At 39.9% G+C, this 25756-nt stretch overlaps 1 protein-coding gene across 2 annotated transcripts; it reads left to right on the plus strand.

Annotated features, from left to right (window-relative positions):
* The first annotated feature begins 2785 nt into the window (after positions 1-2785).
* polr3a (polymerase (RNA) III (DNA directed) polypeptide A) lies at positions 2786-22804 on the plus strand. 2 transcript variants are annotated; one of them, XM_085760780.1, is made up of 32 exons: positions 2825-3052; positions 3534-3669; positions 4056-4193; positions 4809-4980; positions 5117-5271; positions 5803-6042; positions 6474-6636; positions 7400-7536; positions 7629-7732; positions 7825-7966; positions 8544-8684; positions 8819-8888; positions 9168-9295; positions 9379-9517; positions 10479-10643; positions 10855-11027; positions 11766-11877; positions 12018-12136; positions 12535-12672; positions 13385-13555; positions 16110-16223; positions 16940-16975; positions 17349-17435; positions 17549-17631; positions 18103-18273; positions 18619-18712; positions 18874-18966; positions 19641-19805; positions 19901-20065; positions 21506-21637; positions 21727-21859; positions 21950-22794. In XM_085760780.1, the coding sequence occupies exons 1-32, from the start codon at positions 3009-3011 to the stop codon at positions 22096-22098; spliced, it is 4209 nt and encodes a 1402-aa protein (XP_085616906.1). In that variant the 5' UTR covers positions 2825-3008; the 3' UTR covers positions 22099-22794. The 2 variants fall into 2 exon arrangements, with proteins under 2 accessions (XP_085616904.1, XP_085616906.1); XM_085760778.1 differs by lacking the exon at positions 16940-16975 and having other exon boundaries at positions 2786-3052; positions 21950-22804.
* Positions 22805-25756: the final 2952 nt, after the last annotated feature.

Raw genomic sequence — 25756 nt, forward strand, 5'->3', positions numbered from 1 at the left:
GATTAGTGACTTTTCTCTGTATTTCAATATAAACGTCTTACTTTGAATAGCAGAACAAAACAACTATGACATCATTGTGAAGGACATTGTCACCATTTTCTGTCCTAACTTGACAAAATGATTTGTCAATTACTACAACTAATAAATACAACAACATCTGGATATTCCTGCAACTACCCATAACTATTATTACTTAATCTCAAGATTTAGTGGAAATTGGCTGGTCATCACATACCCAGAGCGCTTGAGCAGAAAGGATTTTACATAACTAATCCCAGAGCATTTGTCTAAATGTAAACCTAATACAGCATCGAACAGGGACCAAATCTCCAGTCCTGAGAGAGACCCATGTTTCCCTCTATCTAAGCGGTCTCAGATATTCAATTCCTCCACAGGGAGTAATGTGTGTGCTTGAGAGAGAGTTTATGTGCTCATGATTGCACGATTATCCCACTGCATATGATACCATTTTGTACATGAGATGCTCATGAGGCCCTTTAAAGGAAGATCATGGAGTTGCATCACAGGCTGAATAGCATTGTTAGCAGTAGTCCCTCAAGTGTTTTTGAGGATTATTTCTTATGTTCTTTACGTATATTTGCACAGACGGATACATCTCTATATCCTTGGGTCATGTGTCCCTCGATGTAAAGATTTACAGAAACCAGGCTCATTTGGGGATATGTTGCCTCCTGAGAGGCAGATTTAGAGAGCACAGGCCATGTTGAACACCGCATTAGTGGTTTAATTGGAGGCCTCTGTAGATCTAAGTGGCAGCAGAATTGGAAAATGGAAAATCAGATTCAGTCAGGCAATTTTCACCATTGGAGGTTGTAAGTTGACAGAACAATTAATCAGCACAAACATGTTGTGGAAGGAAATCCTCATCAGGAAGTCATCAGTCACCATCAGCGCTTCCATGCCAGTGTATCAAACAACACAGGTAAACAGCAGGTTTGTTTAGTCTTGTGTGCACCCAAGCTCTCTCTGCAGCTGTTGGAAACATATTTGATGCCATCTAGAGGTTAGACTGCAGATTGCAACAGATATATTGAATATGACCCACAGATCCACTGTGATTTAAATGAGATGTTCCTTTGGGAATAGAGTTTCACCATTTAGGAATTTGACCTTCAAGTAGGAAAAACTGACATTTGCATATCAAAATGAAAAGAAAAAAACCTTTTTCAACACACATGCACAAACCTATACCCAATGTATTATATCTGAAAGGATCTTGGCCAACCTAGAGCACTATCTTTCACAAATCCTGCACCTCAAGCATAAACAACCTTCAAAATAAATGACACAATACTAGAAATCAACCCACCTGCTGAGAACTGTTTGATATTTTTGGGAAATACACATTCCTGCTTTCTTGCCAAGAGTTAGATGTGAATGCTGATACCACCCTCATGTCTGTGTGTGCAGAATGGAGCAAAGGCCAGGAGGCGGTAAAGCAAAGCTTGGCATGAAGATTGACAACAGTTTATCCCTCTGCTCAGCACGTTCTTGGGCAGTGATCTGCTGGTTGTGACCTCAAGCAACAAGACTCTGTCACTGTTGTCTACATCCCTGTTAGCACTCCTGAACTGTACTCAAGTACAATTTTGAGGTACTGGTATTTTACTCAAAGCATCTTTAGGCCTAGATACTTCTGCTACATTTCAGAGAGAAATATAGGCTACTTTTAGGCCACTGTACTCTATATTTTTAGTCTTAAGGTTGTACATTTAAACAATGTATGATAAAGTAGGCTACATAAAAATGCTCTAGTATCAAGTTTTGCAATCTTATCACATTCAGATATCTAGATGCAGCAAGTTCCACCAAAGATATGCTCTTTATCTTCATGTTTATTATTCCTCAAATAGCCTACTTCGCAAAAGTATCAGTTACATGGTGATAATTTAAAATCTGATAAGATTTCAGTCATAGTTGCCTACCGATTTTCTGCACAAGCACTTTTAGTAATTCAGTAATTCTATAGCCCTTTTACTTGAACACATGAGATTTACGGCTATTAACAATGATTGTATTATCAATCCTCTCACTGCTGGCTTATTCATAAAGAAGCAAATAGGCAAATTTCCCAACATGTCAACTATTTCCTAAAGCAAAGGTTGACAATGTAATTTAAATACTAAGTGACTCCTAATAAAATATTTCATTGCCATTAGTTCAGTCAATCATTGTGCATAAATGTAATTCACTAAATGACCAAATTCTTTTGGCAATATTACATATCTTAGCCGCTAGGTGTCAGCACTCATTTGATACTGATTGTCCTCGAGCTCCTGTGACTTCTCTTTGCTGTTGTTGTGCATAGTCTCGTGCTGCTTTCAAGTACTTTATGTAAGCTCGAATTTTCTATGTAGATGGTCACTGACATATCAATTCTGGTAGGTTTATCCGCAGATTTAGCACACTATGCGATGTATATAAGTAAAACATAATGGTAAGTAAGTGAAACTGTGAAAAAAACACAATAATATCACGTAGTTAAAACCCGTTCTAAACTTTTTGAACCACTACGGATGACCCTGAAGGCAGCGTTGCCGTGGCTCACATGCTAACAACACTGCGCTGAAGTTGGTTTCCTATTTGAGGGCATTCGAGTTGGCAGTTAAGGGGAAAATAAAGGGGAAACAATCTCACAAGAATCCATTAGCATTTCTACTGTGGGAAAGGGGCATTATTAGACATTTTAACGCCGTCTGAGCTGCAATTACAATAGCAGAAACAGCGAGATGTTACTTAAAATAAAGCTGAGATTTTTACGTTTTCCTTAACTTTTCCCTTAACACTGTCAAATCGGAAGCGTCGACTCGGAAGCGAACTTCAGCGTCACCTGCATGTCGCTGGCTGCTGCAAGCTAGCATGTCCACAACATGGGGAAACCATATGACAGCGTGCTGCTTTACACATGAAACCTAGTCCACTCGGAATGACTCTAAAATAAGTATTTAATTCATTGTGTTGTTATTTGTTTACGTGAAGCTGCCAAAATGGTGAAGGAGCAGTTCAGAGAGACGGATGTGGCCAAGAAAATGTGAGTATTAACAGAGTGAGCAACAGCGCCAGCGTGTTAGCATGAAGGCTAGCCACTCAGTTTGCAATGTGATTTGTATTGACAAGTTATTTGATCATCTAAGTTAATGTTAAATCTAGGAGGAGGGGGACAGAGCTAGCAAAGTATTTAGTAATTCAGTGCAGGGGGGTTAGCTTTCACACTTCCTGACACGTTAGCTTACTTGTGTGCTGCATGGAGAAAAACTAAGTCAATAAAATCAGACTTGAATATTACTTTTTAGTTTATTCTGCCTCTTATTAACTTATCCCTTCATGATGTATGGTACGTCACGTGAATGAAAAGGTGTATCAATACAGGAATACATGTGTGGCGGGTTAATAAGCACTTAGGTTGTTCAGGTTAGTGCTGTTGATGTGAGAAAATTGCAGATTTTAACCTGTTGTGATTTTTAATGTGTTGCCTCTGTGCTTTAACTTACTCTTTTCTTTCTGGTTTACAGAAGCCACATCTGCTTTGGGATGAAATCTGCTGAGCAGATGCGTCAGCAGGCTCACATCCAGGTGGTCAGTAAAAATCTGTACAGCCAAGACACTAAACACACTCCACTGGCCTATGGAGTACTGGACCACCGCATGGTAGGACACAGACACACACATCCCACACCCATACAGCCTCCTTGTGTTTCCTCTTGTTTATAATGTTCATAGAGATTTTTGTCTTGTTTGCTTTAAACTTTATGTCTCTCTTTTATTTTGTTATTTGGGGCATCAATACACAAAATCATGAAAGTTAGAGTTCATATGTTGAAAAGTATTCTGGATTCACATTTTTTATGATGTTGGGCCAATGAATTTATTCAAAAATTCATCTAAAATCTATCACCAGTCACAACTGATGCAGGTATAACACCACAGGAATAACCATGTGGCTGACACAGTCCAGTCTGCACAAATCAAACACTAACATTATATTGACTAACTTTACTCTTCCTCTTCTCCATTCCCTGCCATGTTTCCTGCAGGGCACCAGTGAAAAAGACAGACCGTGTCTGACATGTGGAAAGAATCTGGCAGATTGTTTGGGACATTACGGCTACCTGGACCTAGAGCTGCCATGTTTTCATGTCGGCTATTTCAAAGCCATCATAGGAATCTTACAGGCAAGTGTTATGCGTATTGTTTCTGATATAACAGACACTACAGTATTCCTATTACACTTAAAAAGTAACTGGAGCAATTATGAGACTGTATATGTTTTTATATCAGTCACTTGGAGACTCAAACCTTGTGCTAGAAGTTTGCAGATGGTTGATATAATCAGTATCTTGATCACATTCAGGCTAAGGTTCATGCTAAAATTAATTTCAACAAGTCACAACTATCTGGAAGCAGAAATACAGTTTTTCCTCTAGGTGTCACTAGAGCATCAACATTAGGGATAGGATTATTGCTTTTGGGAATAGTGTGTGAATCCTGAAGTTTGGTCTTTTCCACCCATCCCCTAAAAAGTACATGAATTCCTGAGCTTGTTATTATTTTCCATGTTAATGTAATAAAACAGTTCGGCCATAACCTGAACCATAATAAATTAGTCATATGTTAATAATAGATACCAAGCGTAATATATACCTGTAGGTAAAATTCCTGTATTGTGTGTGTGAAAAGGTGATTGTGACAGTGTAAAACAGTGTAAAACACTTTGGGTGGTCCTAGAGGCCACCCAAATCCATTTACTGTAATGTTCTTCTAATGTTATTATTTTTTCATGTGTCCAGATGATTTGCAAGACATGTTCAAGCATAATGCTGACAAAAGAGGAGAAGCTGCAGTTCATTGATTACCTAAAGCGGCCGAACCTGCCCTATCTCCAGAAACGAGGGTTGAAGAAGAAGATCTCTGATAAATGTCGCAAAAGGACAATCTGTCTGAAATGCTCTGCTTTTAATGGTGAGAAAATACTTCTTCTTTTTTTAATTCCGATATTTTCTGTCTGACACTGCCCTTTTGTCCCATCAGCTTGTCGTCTTAATGTGATAAGGTTAATGGTAAAGCTGAGTCTGTTGTGTCTCTTTTACTTTTAAAGGCCCAGTGAAAAAGTGTGGCCTGCTTAAGATCATCCATGAGAAGTACAAAACAACCAAGAAGGTGGTGGACGCTTTCGTGACAGATTTCATGATGTCTTTTGATACTGCCATCGAGCACAACAAAATTATGGAGCCTCTGCTGACCAGAGCACAGGTGAGTGTTTTCCACGACTTCACACTGTGCAGTTGATGTCATTTTAGTTTTACCAAGCTTTTGTGTGCGAGTGCATTGCTAACAAAAAAAAGGTGCAGCAGAAATAGGGCAGGTTATTAACCCACAATATTTCCCTTCACTGCTTTTAAAGGGATAGTTCAACATTTTGGCAAATTTGCTTATTGCCATAATCCCTATAGTCATAGGAGTAGGTTCGTTACCTTTAATTATCGGTGCATGTTGTTTGGAGATCTGCCCCCTATGACTACAGGGATTATGGCAGTACAGTAGGCGAATTTTCCAAAATGTTGAACTATTCCTTTAAGTTGGCTTTTCAGATAGTGAGTTATTTATTGGTCGCAGCTGGTTCATTTTCTGAGTTAACTCAGAGGAAATTGCAAATTTAGAAAATGATTAGTATTTTAAATTGGATGTCATTATAAATGTCATTATCAAAAAAGAACGAAATTTAGCTCTTAAGTAGACACATTGTCCAACCCTGTTATGCCATTATTATCATTTCTTTTCTAGGAAAACCTGAACCCGCTTGTGGTCTTGAACATTTTCAAGAGGATCCCCCAAGAAGACATCCCCTTGCTTCTGATGAATCCCGAGGCAGGAAAACCAGCAGACCTCATCCTCACCCGCCTCCTCGTGCCTCCTCTGTGCATACGACCCTCTGTGGTCAGCGACCTGAAGTCGGGCACCAACGAAGACGACCTCACCATGAAGCTCACAGAGATAATCTTCCTCAATGATGTCATTAAAAAGGTCGGCGTCTGTCATTGACAATAGCTACTTATCATTCAGTCTTGGCATAAGATGTAAGCCAAACTTCAGCTTAAAGATGGATCTAATTTAGAAATAATGAGGTGCTGTGGGCCGGCTGGTTTTAATACACCGACATTATCAGCCTTTAGCAAAGCAAAACGTAATATTATTTCATATTATATCAGCCTCCAGCTAGAATAAATCACATTTAACACAGCATATGAGATAATGAAGTAAATTATGAGATGAGGAGATCTCCCACGTCCACTGTAAAACCTGCTCACTGGGAGGAATTTGTTTCTAGACTGCTCTGTTAAACAAATTCAAACAAGATGACTCTTGAGGCCTTGAGTCAACACTTAACTCTCAGAAGTCTCAGATCTGTTTTTGATGACATCAGCGCACATTAACAAATATATTTCATTATCCAGCATCGAATGACAGGAGCTAAGACTCAGATGATCATGGAGGACTGGGATTTCCTCCAGCTGCAGTGTGCCCTTTACATCAACAGTGAACTGTCTGGCATCCCCCTCAACATGGCGCCCAAGAAATGGACCAGAGGCTTTGTGCAGAGACTCAAGGGGAAACAAGGTACTGTGTTATTAAAGCCTGTGATTTCTAATTTCACCTGTATTCAGATTAGGGCTGGGACGATATGCTTTTCTCCCGATTCGATTCTTCTATGATTTTTTGGATGCTGATTTGATTTAAATTGCCATTCTACGATATTGCCGATTTTCTCGATTTTTAGTCTGCATATTCCAGGAACCATATTTCCCCCAAAAATGCACATCACATGTAAGTCAGTTTTTAAGATTTATTCAGCAGCAATATATATGTTTACTTTCTTTTCAAAAGCCTGGACTGCATAAAAGAGGCAAAAATAAAAGATTATAGAAAAACAGGCTTCTGAAACCTTTCTGACAAAATGAAATGTAGACTGAGGTAAACTGCTACATTTTAACATTTATCTGCACACAAATATTACTGTAGGAGCCTATAAATGAACATACTCCATTATAAAGTGAACTTAAACCCTTTTCAAAACCTGGACTCTCTGTATGTAAAAAAAAAAAAGGCGAACAAATGCACATTGCACAATATAAAAAAAAGAAAAGATTTTTGAAAAAAAAAAAAAACGATTTAAAAATCGTCAAAAAAAATATTGCGATACTTATGTGAATCGATTTTTTTCTCCCACCCCCTAATTCAGATAGAGTTTTTCTCTTGTAATCTGGACACTCAATCACACGTGACATGAGAGACAAGGAGTAATTCTTATTTTGCCATTTATAAATAATTGCAAAACATTCTGGATCGCAGATTGACTGATGTGTTTCTTGTGATGACTCAGGTCGATTCAGAGGAAACCTCTCAGGGAAAAGAGTGGACTTCTCCGGTAGAACTGTCATTTCTCCTGACCCAAATCTGAGGATCGATGAAGTGGCTGTGCCAGTACATGTGGCCAAAATCCTGACGTACCCAGAGAGGGTGAGCTTTCATGGCTACAGGAAATACCTGACACAATCTCCCCCCATGCATGCCGGAGCTTAGATGATCAAAATTTGGTTCTGTGTTAATAGGTGAACAAAGCCAATCTGGAGCTCATGAGAAAACTCGTTCGCAATGGTCCCGATGTTCACCCTGGAGCAAACTTCATCCAGAACCGTCGCAACCAGATTAAGAGGTGAGTCTGAACCCTTTGGTGCCAGGCAAACCCAGTATTTACCTGATGTATCAATTAAAGAAAAAAAAATCAATCTTCTGTGTGTGCGTCAGGTTTCTGAAATATGGAAACCGTGAGAAGATCGCTCAGGAGCTGAGGTTTGGCGACGTGGTTGAAAGGCACCTGATAGATGGAGACATCGTCCTCTTCAATCGACAACCCTCTTTGCACAAACTCAGCATCATGGCTCACATTGTAAGTTATGATGGTTTTGACCTTCTACTCTAGTAAGAGTCATGTGGAGAAAGGGACTTGATAATGTGTTTGCAATTTGTTTCATAGAGACGATTTTGTGGATAAAGGTCATATGGTATCACAGAATTGTTTTCTTCATTTGCTGTTGCTGCTGTAGCTTTTCTTCAGTCAATATCTGCACAAGTTTATGTCTTAACTGCTTTGCATGTCTTCATATTTCATTACAGAGAAACCATGCAAGATGTTTACCTTAATTAAACAGTGAAAAAGCATAGAGCATAGTTTCCCTTTAAAACTTGTTATGAATCCTCCACAATTGTGTAGCAAAAGCAATTTTCCTGCTTGATGCTGATTTTGAAAATCACAGCTTTTATCTATTGAACACGAGGAGTGGAAACACACTCAAAGGCAAAGTCGGTCCAATGTGTTTTATGTGCACTTTTATTTTCCTATAATGATCTTCACCTTACTGAGTTCAAAAAAAGGGATCTTTTTATTTCACTCTGATGTTTGTTTAGTTGCTTCTTTATCTAAGAAATTGTTTTTTTTTCCCCCACCCCCACCCGTCAAATCACAGGCCAGAGTAAAACCTCACAGGACGTTTAGGTTCAACGAGTGTGTTTGCACCCCCTACAACGCTGACTTTGACGGTGATGAAATGAACCTCCATCTACCTCAGACTGAAGAAGCCAAAGCTGAGGCCCTGGTCCTGATGGGGGTAGGCATCATCACAACACACACTAGACACTTAACAGCTGTCAGTGTTCACGCTCAGCGATGAAAAGCTGCTTCCAGGAACCCTGTTCTTCATCGGAAACTGTAGCTTGAACGAATTGTTCTGCTTTCTTCCAGACTAAAGCTAATCTTGTTACTCCAAGAAATGGCGAGCCTCTGATTGCTGCTATTCAGGACTTCCTGACAGGTCAGTGTCATTATGTGCATCAGCCTTTCACAGTGCTCTTGTCTGTTGCTGCCATTTCCTATGCAAGCATATACCTGTAAAATCGCGACATGATGCCGACGGTAGAAATAAGGTCTCTAATTGTGTAAGAAAATTATCTTTAAAAGTGTGTAAATACTATTAATTCATCTTAACGTAGTCGAGTATGGTGTTAAATAATGATGTTCAACCTGACGGGGGAGCACTTAAGCCATAGTTGAAAGTGGACCATTAACCGTATTGCACATTTCTACCTCCTAGGAGCCTACCTATTAACTCTGAAGGACACCTTCTTTGACAAATCAAAAGCCTGTCAGATGGTGGCATCCATTCTTGTGGGCAAGGATGAAAAAATCAAGATCTCCCTCCCCCGACCGGCTATAATGAAGGTACTCCACTTCTCGGTGAGCTTGTTGTGTAATTGTGTGTTTGTGACCTGCCACTCATTTTTTTCCCCCCGTGTGTCCATCAGCCCATGGCTCTGTGGACAGGCAAACAGATCTTCAGCCTCATCCTGAAGCCGAGTAAGGAATGTCTAGTCATGGCCAACCTGCGGACCAAGGGCAAACAGTACTGTGGGAAGGGAGAGGATCTCTGTTCCAATGACTCGTGTGAGTTTCTTCAGTGGTTTTGGTCCATTAAATTGTTGTTGTGAGGTATTCTGTTATTTCCACGTGATATAATCACTCAAATAAATACTTGATTACATTTGATACATACACTGCTCATACATAAATGACATATTTTGTTTAATTGTCTTGGAATTATAATATGGAACGGCATAGATTTATAAAACATACGCATATGTGACTTGTTAATTTCATAATATAAGTCCAGAGGAAGTCAGTAAATGTTAATATTATATTAATGTCTGACACATGGAAGTCTGTATGTAATGCTGTTCTTTCCTGAGAGGATCACCCTCTATTTTCTATTATACTAATTCCCTCAAAGTCTTATTACTTCTCCCCAAAACATGCCCAGCATTCCCACCAGTGATTATTAGTAGAATGTGTTTCAGCCGTCATCCCTGCCCTCAAGCATCAGCAGGTGCCTGAGGTGTCGGCTGGCATACTCCAAGTCGTGACAGCCGTGACAAGCGGCTTTATGTTTTCATTCCGCTCTTGTAAACACAATTCTTCAAATTTGACATTAACTAAGGATTAAGTGGTCAGATTTTGGTCTTTCAAGGTGAAAGAAACACTAATCTTTGGTGCTGAAACTGTGGGTGTTGTATAACTCTCCCTGTGCGGCTGGAATGAAACTTATTCACCATTGTGGCTACAATTTGGTGCTCTATCCTACCCATTATATACAAGGACTGAGCTGAACAAGAACAACAAAGCTTCACAAAGTCAAGTAACATCAGCTTTATGTGTGTATATCCTTCAATTCCTTTAAACGCTTCACTACATATATTAATCAACTCAGGGCAGACATGCATTTCAATTGTGGTTTTACCGGCTGGCCGAGGTGTTCAACCGCAAAGTAATTCCACCTCACCTTGGTTGTGTTTCTCTTCTGAGACCTAATGGCATCAATACGTGTCACTTTCCCTCATCACCTTCACAGTCGTGGTGATCCACAACAGTGAGCTGATGTGTGGCAGCTTGGACAAGGGCACCTTGGGATCTGGCTCCAAGAACAATATCTTCTACATCCTACTGAGAGACTGGGGACAGCTGGAGGCGGCCAACGCCATGTCCCGCCTGGCAAGACTGGCTCCAGTGTATCTCTGTGAGTTGTCTCCAGAGATCAAATAAAGTGTAACAATTTATAATGCTGTGAAGATCGAGATATCTGTGGATCGCTGCAGACATAAACCTAGTAATGTTATCAAATCAACTCTATTGGGGTTTGGTACTAGAATAGAGGTAATTTTCAGCTTTGCAGCCTGAATAATCTGTATTAATATTCATGACAACTTTATGCAATTCTCAACTTTTAGCAAACCGGGGCTTTTCTATTGGAATTGGTGACGTGACGCCCGGCCAGGGTCTGCTGAAGGCCAAACAGGACCTGCTGGATGACGGCTACAAGAAATGTGACGAATACATCGAAGCTTTGGACACGGGCAAGTTGCAGCAGCAGCCGGGCTGCACAGCAGAGGAGACCCTGGAGGTAGGCGTAGTTGCCTATATAAACATATAACAGCGTCCGGGAGAATGTTAAATGCTTTAACAGTCAGTACGTTTACATGACACTTGAAAAAAAATTACTTATTGCCTTAATCCGACTATAACTGGACAACTGAAGTGCATATAAACGCCTTAGTCCGACTAATATCAGAGTTCTCCAACTCTGATTAAGACACCCAGATAATGCGATTGGAAATCGATTTTCTTCAGCATATATACGCCTTAATCTGACTGAAATTTGTCTTCCTTTTTTTTTACTACATTTGTACCACTTGTGCCAACAAATGATGGTGATGGTGATGATGGAAAACTTAAACTCTGTAACAATAAACATAAAGCTTGGAGGCCCCCAAAAAAAGAAAAAAAAGGCGCAAAATCCCTTATCTCCACCTTCATGCAGTAATTTACATTTTAATGCATTTTCTTGAAATCCTCATGCACTGCCTCAAACTAGACTCTCTGAATGGTCAGTCAGTTTATGCAGAAATTGTCTGCATACATTACAGACTTTTAAGTTGAATGCTGTATTTCATCAGTTCAAAATTATTGATGTATTGGCAAGCAAATACATCACAAGCATCGAAGCGTTTGTATGGATGGAGACACAGCTGTTTCAGGAGGCTTCAAACATGTTCATGAACACAGCTCTCATCAGTATCAGTGTATATCAGTATCAGTGTATATAATTCTTCACTTTTATGTCACGTGTATTTGTCAACAGGCTCTGATCTTGAGGGAGCTGTCTGTCATCAGAGACCGAGCCGGCAGCGCCTGCCTCAGAGAGCTGGACAAGAGCAACAGTCCTCTGATCATGGCTCTCTGTGGCTCTAAGGGTAAGCTACCTGGAAAGGAAACTCGGTTAACAGGCTGCAGTACAACAGATAACAAATCAAAGTTGCCTGTAATCTTCATATACAGTATTATTCTTATTTCTTGGTATAAACTTTTCATCCACCTGTCTGTTTACATACAGGATCCTTCATCAATATCTCTCAGATGATTGCGTGTGTGGGCCAGCAGGCCATAAGTGGCTCTCGAGTACCTAATGGCTTTGAGAATCGCTCCTTGCCCCACTTTGAAAAGCATTCCAAGGTAAGGTCCAGCGTGTTTATTTCATTTTTTTTAATTTTTTTTTTTACGAGAGACATTGACTTAACTAATGTTCTTTGAGCTCTTGCAACTGAAAAAAACAACAACTCAGAAGGCCAGTGTCTGCGGTTATTGTTGGATTTTTTGAATTTGATTGTCTCATCCAGGTCTCATACTGACTCATCAGCTCTGAAGTGCTGAATCAAAAAACATTAATGCATCCTGTTACTGTTTTGTCTTTATTCATATCTTTGTTGTCCCAAGGATCATAGGCAGCAGAATAACACGTGATGGGATAAGAACACTGACCTGAGACAGCAACAATAACAAAAATAGGCCTTTGATATGTCCCTAGAATACTCAGAAGCCTCCCTAATGGTTTAATGATGATCTTTCTACAGCTGCCTGCTGCTAAAGGCTTTGTGGCCGACAGCTTCTATTCTGGCCTGACGCCCACAGAGTTCTTTTTCCACACCATGGCCGGCCGAGAGGGTTTGGTGGACACTGCTGTGAAAACGGCAGAGACGGGATACATGCAGGTAAATGCCTGAGGTCTTTTTCCTCACCTCAGTTCACTCCTGTTGCTATCAGGACATCACAGAGCTGAATGAAAGTGGTTGCGCTGCTCTAGCCTGTTACTGTAGGTCACCATTGCTGGGATGTAGAGTGTGGGATGCATTTATGCTCTTAAAATAAATATTCCAGCATCACTCACATCAAAGTTTTTAAAGTTCCTCCTTTCCTTTCCAATTGCTGTTCACACCTCAAAGCACCAAATGTTTGAATGGAGGTTTAAGGGGTGAGGCTTGTGTCATATCCAAAAAATTGGTAAATGCTGAAACCTTATCACATAAAATAAAACATGCACGTTATAAACAATGTCTTGTCATTATCAATTTTCTCGTTAAATAAAGGAGGATGACCATTCTCCAAGTCTTATTACCATTTTGTCTAAAAGCAAAGCAAATTTTAGCATCTGAGAAGTTTTGAGTGATACAGTAAATCACTCAAATTAAGCTGACTTTAAAAATTGAATAACTTTTATGTCAATTAATCATCCAGTCATTTCAGCGTTAGAGTAAAATACAAGCAGCCTGAATACTGATATATTTGAATGAGTTAGCCTGTGCTTCATTTCAGGTGTTTCCAGACGTATGGACCTGCATTGGGGAGTGTGTTGTTTATTTATTTATTTTTCTGTATGTCAGTGTGATATTTATCTCCTGTCTGTTCCTGCCCGTGTTTGCACAGAGGCGACTGGTGAAGTCCCTGGAGGATTTGTGCTCGCAGTATGACCTGACAGTACGCAGCTCCACGGGCGACATCATTCAGTTTATTTATGGCGGCGATGGTTTGGACCCTGCCGCAATGGAGGGAAAGGACGAGCCGCTGGAGTTTAAGAGAGTTCTGGACAACATCAGAGTGAGTTAAATCATAAAGAGAACATTTACTTTCTTTTTGCCTCCTATTTATTTTTAGGTTGTTTTTTTTTTTTTTCTTATATATATATACACACAATCCCTTTCCTGACCTCCCTGCAAACACGAGCACGCATGCAAACCAAAAGAATAGTTAGTTTATCTAAACTAGCTCATGGAAACTTTTTATAACCCTGCTTGTTAATGCTGGCATATTTCACTTCATTAATTGTCTACAATGTCTAGCATTTTGTTTTGTTTGGTCTTTATGTCTGTATCTCAACTTTCATGGACACTGAACGTGCGCCACACACTACTTACTGTAGTGTTTGCCATGCTAATGTTTAGTCTGTTGTGAGGGAAAAAATATTCATCTGGAGTGACGGCTTCTCATGAAGTCATTGGCAGAGTGACTTCATTGAAGAGGAATGAGCCCTCTCACCTTGAGTTATGCAGTCAGCCAACCTGGTTTAGATAAATTAATTTAATATATGAATCTGTTGCACTGGTGCTTAGGCTGGAAGATGGGCAGGAATTAATGGTAATAAAGGAGATGAAACCAGGTGATAGAGTTGGTCTTGGAAATGAATGTATTGCGGTTTACTGTAACCTTTTATCTGTATTAATAATTTTACTCCCAAGCATTGTGTAGCTTACTGTTTGGAGCCGTCAGGCCTGACTGATAAATTTCAAACGTTGAAAAAGCAGCTGTGTCACAGTGTTGGCTCAGTGCAGCCCTCTTAAATGTGAAGAGCCCACTGGCAGCTCATTACCTCAGAATTTCCTCTTATTGTAAACACACTGGAGCTGAATTGTTGAAATGAGAGAAAATTCAGGTTTAGATGTCAAATCATGCTGCCTTTCAAGTCCCAGGTAATTAAATAAAATAACAGGACATTCATTTCTGCTCCTTTCACAGTAAAGTAGCTCTGTTGGCTATGAATTCAGTCAGTTATTAAGAAGTTATTTTCTGATTAGCCGAGGGTTATAAAAGAGCTAGTAATATGTTAATGGATTTGACTCGCCTTCAGGTCTTATCCCATTTGAAATCAAATGTCAATATAATGTTTTACTTTGTTGTTGCCTCACATTGGTGATTTCATCCACTGACAAACACAGAATTTTATTTTTCTATCTACACGTTCTCCTCAGTTCATCTGTAATTAAGAACAGATTGACTGTATTTCTCAGGCATATCGGTATCTTGTGATCATTACCGTGCGATTAGGGGTCCGCCTGCTGTGTGAAATCAGGTCTGTGTTTACAGCTGTGAGTTTGGTAATCAATGGTGGAGGCATTTTAGGAGGAGAAGATCCAGGAAAACACTCGACTGCATGTGAATTCATTAGTTGAGAGAGAAGAGCAGCAGATTTCTTACACAATAGTAAATCAAGGTGTTTTACAGGTGATAAGAATGATAAAGTTGATCAATCAAAGACAAGAAAGCACCAGCAGGTGTTATTATAGGAATAAGAAATACCAGCACCTGGGTGCACCATTACCACCACCACCTCCAACCAGCAGTACCGTCAGTAATTTCAGTTGAACATTATGATGTGTCATCTGCTTATATCCATTTACACTCAATAATGGTCCGATCAGATGATATAGTCCAAATAAATACATTGATTTATCTGTTAACTCATTGAGTGCCAGCCCCTTTATAAAATGGTCAGTGCCTTGTGCCAGCGTTTCGGGGCATTTTGAGTAATATTTCAAGACCCACAGAATATTTTGAACTATGACTCTGAAAACACCAAATAGCTCAAAGGAAAGAGGAGACTCTCTATTTAATTAGGGGAAAAAACAGTTGAATAGAGCCTGGTTGCACCAAAAAGACCACTTTTTTTCTAGAAAGCTGAGAAAAATGCATTTTTGTGAAAGAGAGTCTCTCAAAAAAAAACAGTGATTTATCCGTTTTTAATTTTAGCTTCAAAAACATGTAACACATCTGAAAATTTCATTTCACATGTTTTTTCATTGTACAAAAAAAACAACTAAAATACAACAAGTAGGAGTCCTATTCTGTCATCAGAGTGATGCCTGCTCTCCTACTTCTCCTGCAGTTGCTGCCCCCTCACCCTCTCCTACCCACTATCTCTTCTCTAGAAATAGAAACTTTTGCCAACTTTTTTAGTCTGTACCGATCACACAGGTCTTCTTCTTCTTCACTTCTTGCTCTGATCTACAGTCTTCTTCGTTCTACGCATCCCAGAAGCCCCAAAATTACTCAGTGTGCGCTTTATCAGCCGCAGAAAACTGCGTTTGACGTACTGTATATATACGTCAGTGGCACTCAAGCGTTGGATTTTGATTGACGTATGTATGGCACTCAATGATTAAGAGAAGCACCAGCTCATTAATGGACATCAGAATGATGGATGATTAGATGGACCTTTCTGTTGAAAGAATTTCAGGTACAATTAGGATCATGGATCAGGAGCTGTAAACCCTCAAGTGAGGCAGCTATCAGGAACTGTTGACCTATGAGTAAGTGCTATAGCCCCGCTGACTCCTTATTATCTTCACTATTTTCTCTTCTCTGTTCCCCCCATCAGGCAGTCTACTCGTGTCAAGATGAGCCGGCACTCAGTCAGAACGAGCTGGTCCTCACTTCAGATGCGATCATGAAGAGAGCTGACTTCTTGTGCTGCAGAGACAGCTTTTTGGAGGTAAACTCATCACAGCCTAGTGCTGCCTATGGAAGTTAATGTTTTTTTACTTTTTATTTATCTGCAGCTGTGAAAATACATAACAAAGACAATTATTATGTTTACTCATGAAGCAGAAATGTCTACCGGTAATTTGAATTAAACTAAATTACGAGTCTTTGTAAGGGCACTTGATAATATGCAGTGAAAAAACGCAATTTTATTTGTTGCAATGCGGCAGGGAACACAACAAAGGTTTAAAGTGTGATGCACCATAGAGAAATTCCATAAAAAAAACATTTTTTTATGGAAAAACACCTGCATGTTCATCTGTTTTTTGGATTAATATTATACAAGAGTAGAAAACTATGAAAAGGTCTAAAATAAACTGTCATGTTTGTGCTACAAGTTACAACTATAAGCTGTCTATGCAGCTGTCTTAAATTTTATTTCCCTGTGGACTTATGCAGTAACTGTCAGGAGAACTGTACGGAGAGAAAACACTTGTGTTAGTGGTTCCTTTGTCTCGGTGTCTCTTTACTCGCTTTTGACACAAAGAGGACGAGCACCGCAATTGATGTGAAAAACGTTATTAGGCTTTTGTTTTTTGTCTTGGATATAATTATCACAGGCCAGAGAAATGCAGCAATTATGTCAAATAGCTCAGAGCCAGTTACTAGCAGTTAATTGCCATGGTGGCAGTAATACATGTGAACTTTTCCCTCCCTCTTGTGAAGGAGTTAACTGACACTGGCTCAGAGAAGTACCTGGAGGTATCGTGACCGAGCATGCTGGGTTGTGCTTTAACCGAACTGTGAATGGTGTGTCGGCAAGATTTGGAAGATCTCAATAATCTCTTGAATAATCTAATTGTTGCTGTTGTAAGATAAAAGAGGATTTATCGATGTGCTGAGATTCACTCTGTGACTTTGTGCTGCTCTTAACTTTTTAAAGACACCACTCAATTGGTTACATGTGCGGTTTCACTGTCCGCATCTCACCTGTTTTCTGTATGATCTAACAACTGCATGACAGCGTGTCATGTGTCAAACAGCAAAAGTTTGGTCACAGTTCATTGTTCCTAAAGATGTTAATGAGCCAGTTTACACCAGACGTCTGATAAAGAGTCTCTCCCCTCAACTGTAGGAGATAAAGAAGTTTATTAAGAGCGTCTCCGAAAGGATCAAGAAGACCAGAGACAAGTACGGCATCAACGACAACGGCACCAGCGAGGTAGACACTGCAGATTAATGTGCTGGATTTTTTTTTACAGAAATCTTAAACTCAGCTTTATCCAACTCAAACTTCTTGTCTGTCTTTCTGCTTTTTTCCCCCCTGTATTGCAGCCAAAAGTTCTCTATCAGCTAGACCGCATTACGCCCACCCAGCTGGAGAAATTCCTTGAAACCTGCAGAGACAAATACATGAGGTACACGGCTCATCTCTAATGTCCATCGTTTCTTTGTTGCCCACGCATGGGACATAGGCAGGTTAGAATTGGGGGGGAACTGAAATGAGGAAGTAAAGATGAGCCCAGTCTGAGCTTCACTGCCTAGAAACCTGTGGTTGACAACGCAAGCTGTCTACAAAAGTCTGAGACCACTTTTGGATGCCAACTTTCATGGCAATCTGTTCCATACAGTATATATAGAGATTTTTTTTTGTCAGACAGTGCCATTCTTCATATTTATGAAAAGCAGAAATAATGAGGTGGAATTGCTTCCGGCAGCAGGAGATTTGTATGTTATGATTGACCAGTTTTTTTTTTTTTCCCATATGAACACTCATCTATACTGAGAGGCTAAGACGATGTCAATTGCTGTGTGATGACCGCGCAAATTTCTCTTTGAATGAAACCTCAGAGACTGTTTTTATATTCATCGTTTGTTTACTCATGCAGAGCTCAGATGGAGCCCGGCTCAGCGGTAGGTGCCCTGTGTGCCCAGAGCATCGGAGAGCCCGGTACGCAAATGACCCTGAAAACCTTCCACTTTGCTGGCGTGGCGTCCATGAACATCACTCTGGGGGTGCCGCGCATCAAAGAAATCATCAACGCCTCCAAGAACATCAGGTATGACAGGAAATTACAGCAACATCCCCGTAATTACATGTGTGTTTTCAGCAGATGAGAAAAATAAGAAGTTTCACCTTTTTAAAAGTAGGTACAAGCTCTGTCTCGGTGTGATTCATGAAAAGTCACCGGAAATTATCTCTGCCACATGGATCAAGGAGTGTGTCCTTGATTTAATGGAAGCAATTTGCTTTTTTAAATTATCATTCTTGAAGAGAGTTTTGCAAGTCAAAGGGGCTGAAGGCCCTTTCCATACAAGTCTAATGTCTATGGTTTAGACATTGAAAAAGTGCATCCCAGATCTGCTTTGAATATGCTATTGAATGTCCATTTCTCACCACTCAGCACCCCGATTATTACGGCCCATTTGGATGTGGAGGATGACGCAGACTTCGCTAGGCTGGTGAAGGGGAGGATTGAGAAAACTCTTCTAGGAGAGGTACCGGAGCTTTAACTCCCATCAGTAAATCTGTTGAAAGGTAGAGAATGAATGGACTGAAGGACACCAGGAGTCCCAAAAGCACCTGTGTTTGAAATGTGAACAAGATTAAGTGAGGGTCTGTGATGAAAACCGTGGTTTCTTGTCTTGTACCTTTACAGATTTCCGAGTACATCGAAGAGGTTTTTCTACCAGACGACTGTTTCATCCTGGTGAAACTGTCACTGGAGAGAATAAGGCTGCTACGACTGGAGGTACCACAACTTTCCTTTTCTTTTCCCACTGGTACATTCTGAATGTTTTAAACATGTCCTCTTCCTGCCTTTCTCTTATAATTATAATAATGATTAAATGTATTACTATTATTATTAATAATAATGGTTTGTCACAACTTTCTTAGTTTTGTGGTTTTGGTCATTATTTTGTGTCACATTGAATTCACCAAAGTAATTGCTGGGAACACAGAGGCAGTCGATTACCTTGTTGAACACCCTGTTATTACAAACAGAATAGTAACCATGTCTAAATTTTTGATGAAATTATAAACACTTATGAAACTAGAAAGTTAAAAAAACTGGAAATTACTTTTGAAACTGGAAGTAGCACTCAATTTCTCTTCATTCGTAATTAAAAACTGAAAACATGAACAATAAAGCAGACATTTTATAGCTTTATACAGTGTATCAATAAAAAGAAAATCAGTATTGATCACCAATTCAAACATCATCTTATCGTCTTGTTTTATCATTATTTTTACCTATAACATCTAAGCAAGAATATAATAAATGTAGTTCCCAAAACTCGGAAGTCCTCTGACATTTACTGTCTGCAGGCATTGTGGTGCTACATTATAGATGCGGTGCTCTTGTTCTTGCTCTGTGAGGTAGGAAATAACAATGGGAGCCTGCCTTTTTGTTTTGTCTTTCAGGTAAATGCAGAAACGGTGCGTTACTCCATCTGCATGTCGAAGCTGCGAGTGAAACCAGGAGACATCGCTGTGCACGGCGAGGCGGTGGTGTGTGTGTCTCCACGAGAGAACAACAAAAGCTCCATGTACTACGTGCTGCAGTCATTAAAAGAAGAGCTTCCTAAGGTGATGACTTGCTGTGATTTTTTGATATTTATCTTTACTCTGATCATCATCTTTTTTTCTCACTGTTGACATTGTTCTCATTTGTCACTTTGAAGGTGGTGGTTCAAGGAATTCCAGAGGTGGCCCGCGCCGTCATTCACATCGACGAACAGAGCGGCAAGAACAAGTACAAACTCCTGGTGGAGGGCGACAACCTGAGAGCGGTCATGGCGACGCACGGGGTGAACGGAAGCCGAACCACTTCAAACAACACATACGAGGTATCGGTCCAGGGGGATTTAAAGCCTGTGGCGCTTTTCTTTTTTTTTTTCTCGCCACCAAATCCACCGCACATCTGTCACATGAGCTTTGCAAGCTGATGTCCATGTCAGATTGTGTTGGTCGCCTAGACACCGAATCCCATTGTTTCATTGGTATATTTTTAATTATTAACTGATTTTTAAGCGTAAAACAATAAGTACATTTATCATCACACAAGTATTGTTCCTGCCTGTATGTGCAGGTTTCAGTTCACGTCTGAACATTAAGCTTCTGCCGTCAGCAGATCAGCCCTCAGTGGCTTAAGAAATGTGTTAATTCGGGGCGGTGCGTGGCGCAGTGGGTAGAGCGGCCGCCCTATGTAGAGGCTACAGTCCTCGCCGCAGGCGTCCCCGGTTCGAATCCCGCGTCGGGCAGACCTTTCCTGCGTGTCATTCCCCCTCTCTCTGCCTCCCCATTTCCTGTCTATCTCTACTGTCATCACTATCAAATAAAGGCAAAAAGCCGAAAAATATACTTAAAAAAAAAAAGAAATGTGTTAATTCAACTTTAGAGGCTGTAGCTGATGACTTCAAACTGTGCCTATGTGATTCAGCAATGACCCCTCTTTTGTGCATCCATTCATCCATCCTCTGCTGCTTGTCAGGTGGGTTAAACTGAGTTATTTCACTGGCAGTCCCTTTTTCATGCTGCTGGAAAAAGCACTGCATGAAACTAAAAAAGAAAAATTGTTCACTCCTTAAAATGTCGTCCTGGTGTGAGTAATAAACAGACCTTTAAGTGTGCTTTATGTAATCTTAAAAAGGTTTTAAAAAGTCCTGCAATTAACTTTGTGAGCCCTTGATATTAGAAATCTCTTCTACTCGTTTTATGATTTTCAGACACTTCATTTTCGAACAATCCTCAGGTGGTAACAAAGGAATTACTCTTTGACATATGCGTGGTTTGTGCTGTTTCTTTGGTTTGCCTTTTTTTTCTTGACTAAATATAAAGGCAATCATTTCATAGCAGATCAGAAATGCAGCTCTTCAAACAAAGCCACGGTTATGGTTTTCACCAGATTTCTTCACCCTAAGTCAACACGGTCTGAAATCCCCTCACGGTTTCGCTCTCGTGTCCACGTCTAACAAGAGAAAGATTTCTTCGCCATACTCTTCGCATCACTGGCTACATGGACAAAGAAGTATTTACCCATGTGTGTGGAGGCTGACAGTCAATTTTATCTTCATTACTGCAAAGTGAGACCTGCATTTTCAGATACATAACACTCCTGAGTGTTAAAGATTAATCTTGATTTTTCACGGGTGGAAGCTGGTGGCTCGGAAAAACAAGGCATTTTTAAATTTAACCACATCTCTAGTTTAAATAATGACATAGAATTAATGCGGCTGAACCGAACTCAGCTTTCTTCATCAAACAAGCTTCTCTGTGTATTTTTCTAGGTTGAAAGGACCTTGGGTATCGAGGCAGCTCGCTCCACAATTATCAATGAGATTCAGTACACCATGGTGAACCATGGAATGAGCATAGACCGGCGTCACGTCATGCTTCTCGCAGACCTCATGTCCTATAAGGTATGAAGCCACGACCTGCCCTTAAAGTGTATCTGTACGTGTTTGTGTGTTTTAGATAAAAACTGTTCCACTGTCCTCTCTCTGTAAAGGGGGAGATTCTGGGAATCACCAGGTTCGGTTTAGCCAAAATGAAGGAGAGCGTCCTCATGCTGGCCTCCTTCGAGAAAACGGCCGATCATCTCTTCGATGCTGCGTACTTCGGACAAAAAGACTCCGTCTGTGGTAAACCGAGACTTTTTCTCTGTGATGGAAAAAATGAACGTGACTCTAAATCTCTTCTTCATCTTAACGTTTCCTGCGTTCCTGTTTCAGGTGTGTCCGAGTGCATCATCATGGGAATTCCAATGAATATTGGAACAGGACTCTTTAAACTCCTTCACAAGGCTGACAAGGATCCCGCTCCAGTCAAAAGGCCTCTTCTGTTTGATAACACAGACTTCCATATACCCCTGATCACATAGCATCAAAGGTGGATCAACAGGAATGTTTGAAGTGTTTCTTTTCGTTGTTGTTTTTTAGAGCTTGCTCAGAGACTATCTTTAGATTATCTTCAGCAAATACAGAAGTGCCTGCGCAGGTGTCGGATCATTTGGATTTACATGATCTGCAGAAGGTGGGATTGTGTCCTCTTTTTTTTTTTTTTTGGTGTGATGTTTTCCTTGATGCGACAGACATTGTTCGTTAGCATGTGAGAGACGGTAGAATTGTTTCACTTTGAATCTGTGTAACTGTGATGGAAAAAGTCGATGCTTTCAACACTTGCTTTCTACTGCTTATCTTGCTCTTTTTGTACTTGTTTCTAAAACCCTGCATTTCCTCTCATATTGGGGCGTTACATCATTTTATGTTCCCACACTGTCAAGGCAGTCAACAGTTTAGCAGTGTTTTGTCTGCATAATGTTACCCAATTGTGTGTGCGCAGCAGACCCTTTGGAACATCACTTCATAATCATGGATCAGACCTTATTTGGCACTTCGTTTTGCAAAACCATATAAACTCTTTTGCCTTTGCAGCTTCTATTTTTGTTCACACTGCAAAACTCAATGCAGGAGTGTTTCTGAAACATTTGTTTTGATGTAAAATAAACACAAAGTTCCATCCTGTATGAAGACCATACATATAATAATGTAATATGTATATAATGTAATAAATTAATAACAAAACTATGGGAAATTAATCTACAGTGATTGACCAGTTAGAAGTCAGAGGACTCAGTTGTAGTATCCATGCTTTCAATTCCTTCCTGTCTCTCTCCACTCTTCTAAATAAAGGCAAAGCTAAAAAAAAAAAAAAAAATTGTCCCCAATTACAGATACAGAGCAGTAGCTGTGGAGTTATCAGCTGTGACTCAAATCAATTTAACCATACCCTGTTAGCAATTACTCTACAACAAATAAAACCAATGTGACTTACTTTTTAAACAGGAAGGATGTTTCGGGCATTTGGTGTTAATTGGACTGCGATTTTTGAGAACTGCGTCAGAGCAATGTTTTTTTTAGGACTACATACTTTTTGTTTGTGATTAAATATATTTTTCGAGCTGCCACCCACCTACAGCTATTTCATGTAAGAATTGCATGCTTCAGCTCCATTTAGCCACACAACACAGGATTGTCTTAAAAAAAAACAAAAAAACAAGAACACATTTGCAGTCGGGCTGTTGTTTGAAACTGGGACAACATGTTTTTCATTTTTCAACCTGACCTCAGAAACCATCACATTCTTTGCCAAGGACAGCGATTTTAAAGCTGAACATTAGACAATTTGTTGTCTACAGCTGACTACTGTATATGGGTCAGATTCCCTCATCATTTATCATCATTCAGATGGTTACAAGCTTAAACATGAACATCTTTATTGGAGCAGTGATGAGAGTGTGTTGAGGCTCTTGTTTTTGGCTCACCACTGGAATCTGTTGTAAATACCGTTACACCAGTTATAAAGTTTGATGCTAAAAAAGATTTTAAGTGTAGTATCCCTTTACAATCATACTGTACAGGATACAAGATACAGGTTAATTCCTGAATGTTAATTAGCTGCAGACATTTGATTGTCTGACTTCATTCCTACCTTAATTGATTAACCTCAGACACTGACACAGCTCTTGGCTGGTGCATCTATCTGCAACATGAACACTTTGTGGCGTTTTTAGTGCATTTTCTGCTGAGTTATTGGAATAGTGCATTAGCAGTCTTGCCAAACAACAGTTATCTGCTCCTAAATAGGCCTCAAAGCCAAGAGCCTCTGTGGGAGCCAGCTTTTAGAATTCAGTGCACAGTGCATACTGTACTAACATTTGGTGGCTTTTTAGCATGAATCATTTTCTTATTCAATCAGAAAACATTCTGTAAAACACCTTTGTGCAGTCTTTTTACACCCCATGGGGCCAGGGAAACATTAAAAAGAAGTGTTATGCAAGTAATTAAAGGGACAACGTGGTGTTTGTATTTGGTTATAAAACAGTCTCATATTAATGTGGATGAATCTACGTTACCCACACTTGTTAATGGGTCAATTTTCGATAAATATATCGTTTTGTCTTTATTGTTATTTTGTTATTATTATTTAGTAGTCGACTTGCCCAGCATTTCCTACTTTCGGTTTCGCGGACGCTGCCCGGCAGGTCATGGGAATAACGCCGCTGAATCGCCGTTTATGGTTGGAACTACGACGGTATCTGATTGTCTTCGAACCTCCAACTTTCATTCATGATTTGAATGTTTGCTTTCATCCGTCTTGTGCCGGTCCAAGAATTTCACCGTGCGCACGGAGGCTCATGGGAAATGTAGTGTGAAAACACTTTGCTTTCCAAAACTCCTCGTTATCCCTTTAAAAATAAGAAATTCTTAAAATGATATATCTAAATCTGCCAATATCAATTATTGTTAATATAATAATTTGAATATGAATTCAACCCAATGCTGAAAATACAGAAACCAGTTGTAACAGATCTTTTTATTTCATGTAAAACTCTGAAATATCAACATTTTGACCACACTGGCATCAAAAGCCTGTTTTGCATGTGAGAAAGAACCTCTAATGCCACAAAGGACAAAACTTTTGACACAAGCCAAGAATACAGCCTACTGGTAAAACTGCATTAAAAAACGTTTTGAATGTATAACATTTAAATTATCCGTGTGCACAGAACTGTGAATAAAAGCTTACCTCTTGTTGCCAAATACATTTTTAAAAAAAATCATGACAATCACTGAAGCTGTGCTTAGGCATCAATGTTACAAAAAATAACCCACAGCAACATTAAGCAAACACATTAAAAGTCAAACCAATTTTGTCCTTTTTTGAGTGTGTGGGTTTAACAACAGGCACCACATTTAATGGCTCAGCTCTATCTTCAAAAAGTGCTGTGACCCATCTTGCCACTGATTAAATTACTGAAAAAAACCAAGGCTATTTTGAAACGAGTCTAATAATCTTGCATCAAAAACTTTAACCAGTTTGACGGACATCAGAGAGAATCTGATTAACTCTAGCATTGCATAATGTTGAGTTAAAAGTCTAAAGAAAAAGGCCAAACATGTAATGCTACTATAAATTGTACAAAGGCTGTGTTTGCATTGCTGATCTATTTGGTTTGGCTGCATACAGTCAAAATAGCTTTTCACTTACAACATGAAATAATAAAACTACAACTGTTTGCTGTTCACATCATGGAGGGTGCTTCACTGTCAGATTGAAGATGAAGAATTTCAAGATAAAAGTAATTTGTCACCTTTTAAAAATAAAGGTCTGCGATTAAATTAACCTGAACTGAATTGGTTTCCATGCTGAACAGATGAGCTCTTTTGCTGCTTCAAGCATGGCTGTGCAACACCTACTGTAACATCCTCACACAGTGGTGTGTTTGGGACGACACTGAGCACAGTTCCCACTGACACCATCATTAACTGCTCCCTGAGGGAGGCTGAGAAACCTGCAGGTGTCACAGACATGTCGACAGAAACGATTTCTCGATGAAGCAGTGGTGTATCAGCGTCTGACCGCAGGTCCTGACAGCTCCCTGCTCCGTCTATGCAGTGAAGCTGTTGTTGGAATTCCTTCATTCCCATGCTGTGCTCCTGAGCAGCATGAAAATACACTTTTGTGCACTGCAGGGA

Source organism: Trachurus japonicus, chromosome 19 (genome assembly GCF_045865225.1).
Source record: "Trachurus japonicus isolate A0001 chromosome 19, Traja_1.0".
Lineage (NCBI taxonomy): Eukaryota > Metazoa > Chordata > Actinopteri > Carangiformes > Carangidae > Trachurus > Trachurus japonicus.

Coding starts and splice junctions, on each gene's coding strand:
- polr3a (XM_085760780.1), top strand. CDS start 3,009: ATGGTGAAGGAGCAGTTCAGAGAGACGGATGTGGCCAAGAAAAT. Junction 4,981..5,116: donor GAAATGCTCTGCTTTTAATG/GTGAGAAAATAC, acceptor TTACTTTTAAAG/GCCCAGTGAAAAAGTGTGGC. Junction 13,556..16,109: donor GAGTTCTGGACAACATCAGA/GTGAGTTAAATC, acceptor TCCCCCCATCAG/GCAGTCTACTCGTGTCAAGA.